Raw genomic sequence first — 8963 nt, 5'->3', positions numbered from 1 at the left:
CGGCGAACGTAACCCTTAACGGTGGTGTTAAGTGTAAAAGAGTTCAGTTTCCCGTTGTAAGTGCGTGTGCCCTCACAGTCCATAAGTCCCAGGGAGGCACATTCTCGGAAGTCGTATATAATTACGATAAGGGTCAGGAACAGCAGCTAGTTTACGTTGGTCTTTCCAGGGTTACATCAATCGACGGATTGTATCTGACGAATGCCAGTAACTCATTCCGGTTCCACCACGGAAAGGGTTCTATGACCCCTAGAATGAACGACCTTCGGACGGAACTTGAACGTTTGAGTAACCATCGTATGCGCACCATTACAGACGATATCATGGAAGCTATAACCGCAAACAGGTTGGCTTGTACGTTGATGAGCATCAATGTACAAAGTTTGAATGCACACTCGTCGGACATTGCAACAGATCGGGTGCTTACCGCCGTTGATTTGCTTGCAATGAGCGAAACTTGGCTTGACAACGGCACAACCACAAACATCAATGGATACCTTTGTGTTTGTCAAGAGAAGCGTGACGGAACAAGAGCGGAGGAGTGGCAATATTTGAACGTGCTGGTTCGTCGACTATGGCCGTTTCTCACGCCATTACGAAGCTCAATGAAAGCTATGACCCAGCATTGAGTGTAGCAGACGAATATGGGGACTGCTGTGCTGCAGAGGTTTCAATCATGGAAACCCGCACGTTACTGTTTGCGGTATATATTTCACCAGGTATAATCAAATAGTAGTTGTGTTTGTATTTAAGTGTGTTGCATTAAATTTTGAATATTTACTAGGTACCACCCTGAAGCAAAAGAAATATTTCTTAGTGCGCAACCTCATAAAGTACACCCATGTTGCCATGCCCGTGGTAGTGTCGGGAGACTTTAATATTGATGTGACGAAAGAGGAGAACAGAGATTTCATCTGGTTCATGAAGCAGTTTCTCTATCTGGATTGTGCTTCGGATCCAACTATAGCGACTACTCTGGGTGGCACATGTCTCGATCTAACGTTCACCCGGAACGTAAGTGTGGAATGCAGGAGATACTGCACGTACTTCTCCTACCACCGGCCTATTTTGTCGATTCTTGCGGTGTCCCGAGGTAAAACTAATGATTTAGAATTAAACATAGTTCTCTTCATCAGTTATGTTATTTTATTCTAGAACCGATGCCATCCCAGTGAAGTGAATTAACGTCACTGATCGTCGTTGGTCCGCTAGTTCATCTGCCAAAACGTTCGATTTCAACCAGAATGACCAATCATTGACATCAGCCGGACAGTCCGTAGCAAAAATAGATAATTGATCCTGAAAATGAAACTTGAGTATTTGGTAATTAAATTTATATTTAGATCATAATGTATTTAATATGAAACATTCTTTCCGTTTTGTTCTTTTCTTTGTTTTCTACAGATTCAGCCCAACAGTGGATTGATGCATCCTTTAACATTCATCAGGACCACGGCGTACATCACTTCAAAAGGCTTCAAGCCAACATAAACAAATGACCCTTTTCTGGGTCACCAAATATTCATGGAGGAAGTTGTTGTTAAGGCCGTTGTTTACCGATCTTCTATTTCTTTATTACTCTGTTTATAGTTATAAACCGAAATAAGTTTATAGTTACAATCGGGTTTTCGCCCATTTCCAGGATATGCGACATGCCGAGGATATTCCAACCCAGATTGAATATACAGCCCCATCTTCAAAAATCAGCACCAAGAAACATATTTAGAGTTTCAAAATAAAATCTTCTACACTTACGTAATCCTACGTCCAATTGGCGGTCGTGTCTCGGATACAACCTTCTACTTTTTGTACATTTTGGGGCCCCCACAAGCTGTCGGCCCTGGGGCCCCTTCCGGCTAAATCCGGCCCTCAGTGAACTTAACCACCTTCGCACGATTGCCCATAAAGTTCTACGAATTGTGTCAAAATTTAAAAGCAATCCGCCAATACCGTGATATTACATTTATTCGCGTTATAGACAATTTTTTTCCCATTGCGTAGTGTATAAAGGGCTATGCGACAAATAATCAAAAGGACAAAACGTCTAATGGATAAATTTGCAAAATGGCCGTCCCAACATATTCGAAACAAAATGTTGTATAATATGTTAGGAATATGCTTTCAAACTAGAATCTAGAGTCTGAAGGCACGGATGCCTTCACTTGAGAGGCATGCGAGCTTTTTTTTTCGAAATGTTCAGTTGCTTCTGTACAAGAGAATTGGAAGCATCCTTTTATGCTTTTCGGAAGTCTACTTTCAAGAGATTCGGGAGACTCCTTTCAAGAGGCCCAGAACCTTCCTTTCAAGAGGTTAGAAAGCCTCCTTTCAAGAGGTTTGGAAAGCTTTTTCAAAAGGCTCCTTTCGAGAGGCTCGGAAGCTTCCTTTCAATAGACTCGGAATTCTTCTTTCAAGAGGCTCAGAAGCATCTTTTCAAGATGCTCAAAAGCCTCCTTTCAAGTGGTTCGAAAGCCTCCTTTCAAGAGGCTCGGAAGCCTTCCATCAAGAGATTTGGAAGTCTCCCTTCAAGAGACGCGGAAACCTACTTTAAAGAGGCTCAGAAGCCTCCTTTTAAGTTGCTCGAAAGCTACCTTTCAAGAGGCTCGGAAGCCTTCCTTCAAGAGATTACTTTCAACAGGCTCAGAACACTTACTTATTTATGGATCCTGTACACCTCCGGTATTGCAAAGGGCCGACTTGAAAGATCTTCATCCTGAGCGTTGCCCGGCTATTGCTTTAACCTGTTGCCAGGTTAGATTTCGGTCGACTTCTTTTATTTCTAGGCTCAGAAGCCTTTTTTTTAGTGACTTGAAAGCTGCCTTTCAAGAGGCTCCGATGCCTTTATTCAAGAGATTCGGAAGTCTCCCTTCAAGAAGCCTCTTTTAAGTGGCTCGAAAGCTGTCTTTCTAGAGGCTTGGAAGCCTCCCTTCAGGATGCTCGGAAGCCTCTTATTAAGAGGTGCGGAAGCCTACATTCAAGAAGCTCGGGAGGCTCCTTCAAGAAGACTAGTAAGCATCTTTTCAAGAGGCTCGAAAGCTTCCCTTCAAGAGGCTCGAAATTTGTCTTGCAAGAGGCTCGGAAGCCTTTTTTCCAAGAGGCTAGGAAGCCTTTTTTCAAGAAGCTTGGAAACCGCCTTTTAAGAAGCGTGGGAGTCTCCAATAGTCATAAGTCCTGTAGGAAGCTTGATGGTAAAAGCTAATAAAATTAATTTTACGTAATAATGAAAATTTTAGCCAACTTTATGGAGAGCCATATATCCCATTAGTATTCAGGTCCGTTTTTCCAGGTCCGTTTACTTCAATTAATGCAAAAGCTCGAAAGGGTTCCTCTCAAGAAAAAGGTTGAGAAGCGGCTCTGTTTCAAGGAATGTCCTTTACGAACAAGATTGACGACAAATGAGCTGCGCACAATCAACCATCCCTAGTTCGTAAAGTTTTTCAGTGAAATTCATGGAATTTACTACAGAAATTATGAAGTTGAACCACAGAAGTTCTCGGTACATTTGCTGATGGATTAAATCAGCAATCATTATTGAATTCGGTAATGTTTTCTGATGAAACAGTGGTTAAGTTGTTGAAAGTGGATTGCATTACATATATCGAATTTAGATTAATTCGAACTGATATCTTTGTCTCACCATATAAGGATAGGTCCTTATCTCCATTCTTTGCCCTCCATACATTTCGAAACCCTTATCTGACTCTGAGTGTATTGCGCCATGCCCAGAGAGCCTTGGTAGCAAAAGCTTTAGGATACCCACTCAAGGGACAACGGACAGAAATGGTAGGGACGCATCCCGACTCTCTGCATATAGCGTCCTAAACACGGATGTTACTAATTGAAGCAATATTAAGCACAGGAAGCATGTAAAATTCGAAAAGAACACAAAGTTGAACATCAGGCCAAGTTCCAGTATGAACGTAGAACCACAAAAGATAAAAAAGAGGCCCGTTAGGCCAAAGGGGGCTGGTTATCAACAAATTTTCAATTTCCCCTTTCATAGAGTACGCTACTCACTTACTGTTGCCGAGTCATGTTGATCGCCGTGACTCGGCATATAAACAATGATGCCGCGTTAAACTGATTTTTGAGCACAGGAAATCTTATCAAATGCCGTTGATTGCGTGTGTATCTATTCGACTGCATTCTTCTAGGGTACTCCTGAAATAATTATGAATTTTGGTAAATGGTCTGAAGATATTTGATGATTTTTTGAAGAGAAAAGATGCATGCGTTTTTGAAGGCTCTTACTGGAGCAAGTCCTAAACCCTAGAATTCCTGGAAAATTTATAAAAGCATCCCTGGATGATTTCCTGAATATGATTTCTTGAAGAACTCAGGTATTGTTTTTTGCTTGAAGTTCCGTGAAGTTTGAAATTACTTCAGTTCTCCACTTGTCATGATATCGCTAGTGCTAAGGGAGCATCTGACAGGGGAGGTGGCTTAAAGCAGCGACTCTCAGGTCCAACCTAGGGTCCTTTCGCAAGCAAAAAATACAACACATAATAATTACCAAGGCAAGGCAAGAACTTCACACTTAAAAAAAACATTCAAATTCGGTAGGACTGTAAAAGCTATGCAACGATATGACGAAAACTCAGGACAAAAGACATCAATCACGGTTGTCTTTCACGGTGGGGAGTTGCCATCGACAAAATTTGGCCGGGTGGCCAACTATGGCTGTACGGATACCCAGGAATGTAATGGTTGAAACGCGCTGTTCTCCGCAGTTGAATCGCTGCATCCGGATAATCAACAAACAATTTAAGGTGATTATAGAATGAAGTCAGTGGTGAATTTCAAATTTACCACACGTGTATCTACATATTTTTAGCTGAAGAAGCCTATTTTAGTTTTAAAAGCGCTTTACTCGTCTTTAATGTTTGTTAGGTAGGAAACCCAAACTCAGCGTATGACATCGATCAATAAGGAAAACTTTTCGAAGTGAAGAATTTCTGCAAAACTATTTTGATCGGAGGATTTCCGCAATAAACTGACCAGATGATTTCAGATCGCAGTCAAGCACAAAAAGAAATCGCGGAACAGAAAAATTGCTCACTCTGGAAGCGTCAGTTGTGGCAGTGTTTCGGGCGGTTTTGTAGCACAGCAGTAACATTGACTGAATCAGTCAGAACAAGGACCGGTTTATCGGAGGGTGTGGTAGCGGAAATAAACATAGCCGAAATTTCCACCGAGAAGACATTGCATTGTTCAGGAAGGCTATCCGCCACCGTTAGGTTGTTCCTGTGCCGCCTAAGTTGACCTTCTCTTCTCTCGAAAGGAAGCCGTCAGTGTAGCGATGCTCGGGGTTTCTTAACTCGGTGCTTTGCATCTTGGTGACGGATCTATGCTAACAAGCTCCCGAGTCCTGACGTACTACACAAGTCAACTCCAGTTCGTACTGCAGTCTGCTGTCAATCAATGCTTACGATACCGAATTTATTTTTATTTTATTAATTTCGTCAACCGTCGTAGACTAGTACATATAAATATACATAATTTTTTCATTTCTTAATGCTAATATACATAAATTGTGAAGTATTTACCATATATTTATAATAAAAATTAACTAGAGATTAAATAGTACAGATAAAAATGTTATATCTTTTGTCTTATGTGTCTATTAAAATATGTTTTAAGATTCTGCCGAGACATTGTAAAGTCGATAGCTTCGCAGTGTTGATTGTAGATGTTCATTATTCGATTCAAAGGTCCAAATTTGGCATAATTTGTTCGATGATAGTTTGTTATAAATAAGGTGCGATTACGAAGTTGCCTTGAAGGAATATAAAAGTTTAATTTTGATAAGATTTCAGGTGAATCAACACGTTGCGAAACGATATCATTTACGAAGGAAACCATTGCTATTTCACGCCGCTCTTTCAAAGTCTGTATGTCAATAAGCATGCAGCGTGCTTTGTATGATGGGAGTGGAAATGATGTCCAGCCTAATTTACGAAGAGCAAATAGTAAAAATTGCTTTTGTACAGATTCTAATCTCTCTTCGTGCGTGATTGAGAAAGGAGACCATACAATACTGCAATATTCCATTATTGATCTAACATAAGCTACATAAAGTGTTTTAATTGTATATGGGTCATGAAAGTTATAGCAGAAACGCTTTATGAACCCTAGCATGTTATTAGCCCTGTGAATGATTGTGTTGAAGTGGTCTACGAAAGAAAGTTTAGAGTCTAAGATTACTCCTAAGTCCCTTACTCTTTCACATTTTTCCAAATACTGATTTCCTAATGCGATTGAAATGTTTGGTATTGTTCTTTTTCTGCTAAATGATATTAAGTTGCATTTCTTTGCATTCAGTTCTAATAGGCTTTTCTTGCACCATATGTAGAATTTGTCTATTTCATTGCGGAATACATTGATGTCGACTTCATTTCTTATTTCCATAAAGAGCTTCATATCATCGGCATAAATTAACACTTTAATGTTTTTCAGAATGAAGGAAATGTCGTTTACGTACAAGATAAAAAGAAGAGGGCCCAAATGAGAGCCTTGAGGGACTCCTGAAGTGACTTGAATTGGTTTTGATTTGTGTCCATTAAATTTGATAATTTGTTGGCGGTCAGTTAGGTATGATTCAAGCCATTTCAGGAGTCGTGGTTCAATTCCAATTTTGTGTAGTTTAAAAAGCAGCATCGGTATATCAATGCGATCGAATGCCTTGCTAAAGTCCGTATATAGAGCTTCTACATGGTTGCCGTTATCCATTGCATTCAATGAAAAATCTACGAATTGAAGGAGATTTGTTGAGGTCGAGCGACCTTTAAAAAAGCCGTGTTGTGTGTCAGTTACTCTGTTTTTGATTTGCAAAAATAGCTTCTCGTTGACAATTGCCTCGAAAAGTTTTGGAATGCAAGAGATAAGGGCTATGCCACGATAATTACGTACGTCTGATTTTCGACCAGATTTAAATATTGGTACTAGAAAAGAGCTTTTCCATATTTTTGGGAAGATTCCAGATTCCAGAGACTTATTGAAAAGCCAATATAGAGGAGTAGTGAGTTCTTTTGCTATTTTTTTTAATAAATACTGGTGGAATCGTGTCCGGGCCAGGTCAGGTCCCTTTGAAGCATCAAAGTTCATTAGAGCGACGAAAATTTTCTGCACTTGAATTTGATTTACACCAACATCGCTGGAAAATTCTGGATAAAACGCAAAATAATCGCGATCGCGATCTTCTTCCGAAAATGTAGTATAGATGTCTTGGAAAAAATTGGCAAATAAATTACAGTTTTTTCCAAGCTATCCCCAACATTTTCGTCCAGATGCATTACTGTTGGAAAATTGTTTGATTATAATTTTGTTTTACGTAATTGAAAAAGTTTTTGGACAGGACTTTATTTCAAGCTCAATTTTGAATTATATTTTTCAAGTGCATTACTGATGGCTAGATTCAGTTGGTCGCAGATTTCCAAATATTTCGCTAAGTTTCAATCACTCTCTTCTTTCTTGTAGATTTTATGTGCTTTTAGTTTGCGATTTTTCAAATTTTGATTTGACTATTGTACCAGCTTGGACTTTTTGTATTTCTTTGTCGTCGTTTTTCTTAAGTGGAATTTCTTGTTCAATTATTTGCTGTAAAGTTTCGTTAAAAGTGTATGCAGCAGTATCGATGTTTCCTTCATTCCTTATAATTGACTGCCAATTAATACTATTTAATCTTAGTTTAATTCTTTCATAGTCTGCTGAATGGTATTCGAAGATTTCCTCGTACTCATAGTCGTTGGGTCTTTCGTGAGCAAGAATGAATAGGAAATATTCATTTGTTGGTTGAAACACCTCATTTTTCCACAATGGATTTAATGACTCAGTCAGACAGAAATCTTCATATATGTAAGTTAATAATAATAATCCAAATAACATTGCTGAATGGTATGGTTAATTTAATTCAGCCCAAATTATGAAGTAGAGTCGAAAATAAATTGCAATGTTTCATTGTCCCCAACGACTGGCAGTAGAATACTTTCATTTTCAGAGTCCAGAATGAAATCGGCATTGCGTTGGTTAAAGTCACCGTAGATGTGAATTTTAACCTCTGGAGGAAGTTGTGATATATGTAATTTGTTCAGCACATTGGAAACAACTTACATACGTGATTTTATGAGCATGTCAGGTGGGAGAATACACTGAGCCAAACACGTGTGTTTCACCTGCTAATGTATGATTTCACCTAAACATGCTCAAATTCTTTAAACTTAGATGTAGGAATTATTTCTGCATTAAAAGTAGTCGAAATAGCTACAAGAACTCCCCACATGATTTTCTATTGGACACATGAAAATTCCTGTCGTTTCGAAATACATTAAAGCCGCTTCCAAAAACTTCTTCACTTTTTACGCTTTCGTCCCAGCTAGTTTCGGTAGCCAAAATTGCCAAAAAGACGTGCTCAAAATGTTTTTATAAATTTCCTTCATTTTAGCTGGACTTTTCATGCGATTGAAATATTTTTAGTATAGAACTATAATGGCCCTGTTATTTGTCCTATGCGGTCTTGAAAAGGGTTTAACATGATTATTCCTCAATCTGCTGCTAGCTTTGACTGCTTGAAAATGAGGGGCGAAGGGTAGTCCTCGGTCGATGGAGACTCTGAGAACGTTGACGAGTTTACGGTTTGCCGCCTGTTGAACACATGTCCGCCTACGCTTTTCCAGGCCGACATGGTGGAGCCAACCACTGTTTATGTTCGGATACGCGTTCGAGCGCAGTGTCTTCGACGACCACAGGCAGGATTGAAGGACATGTTTGCTGGGGCTCGGCTGTGCGAATCTCGGTAAAAGTTCAACAATTTGCTGAGATCCTGATAAAAAAATAAGTGTTCATGGATTTATTCATAGAGATTAACTAGTACTAATTTGAAAGACAGCATCTGGTCGTTTTTTAGCTAGCGAGAAAAAAATGAAGAACAAAAGCAAATTTTCTGCTTTTCAAGACGTGTTGTATATCAT

At 39.4% G+C, this 8963-nt stretch overlaps 1 protein-coding gene across 3 annotated transcripts; it reads left to right on the top strand.

Annotated features, from left to right (window-relative positions):
- The first annotated feature begins 551 nt into the window (after positions 1 to 551).
- LOC134225359 (uncharacterized) lies at positions 552 to 1439 on the top strand. 3 transcript variants are annotated; one of them, XR_009983499.1, is made up of 4 exons: positions 552 to 719; positions 785 to 1093; positions 1156 to 1323; positions 1405 to 1439. XR_009983499.1 is itself a non-coding variant. In XM_062706568.1 (3 exons), exons 1-3 carry the CDS (start codon positions 575 to 577, stop codon positions 1173 to 1175), a joined length of 474 nt encoding a protein of 157 aa, XP_062562552.1. In that variant the 5' UTR covers positions 552 to 574; the 3' UTR covers positions 1176 to 1394. The 3 variants fall into 3 exon arrangements, 2 of the variants coding, with proteins under 2 accessions (XP_062562552.1, XP_062561754.1); XM_062706568.1 differs by lacking the exon at positions 1405 to 1439 and having other exon boundaries at positions 1156 to 1394; XM_062705770.1 differs by lacking the exon at positions 1405 to 1439 and having other exon boundaries at positions 785 to 1394.
- Positions 1440 to 8963: the final 7524 nt, after the last annotated feature.

This window comes from Armigeres subalbatus, chromosome 1 (assembly GCF_024139115.2).
Source record: "Armigeres subalbatus isolate Guangzhou_Male chromosome 1, GZ_Asu_2, whole genome shotgun sequence".
Classification (NCBI taxonomy): Eukaryota; Metazoa; Arthropoda; class Insecta; order Diptera; family Culicidae; genus Armigeres; species Armigeres subalbatus.
This window is presented reverse-complemented; position numbering and strand designations above follow the sequence as displayed.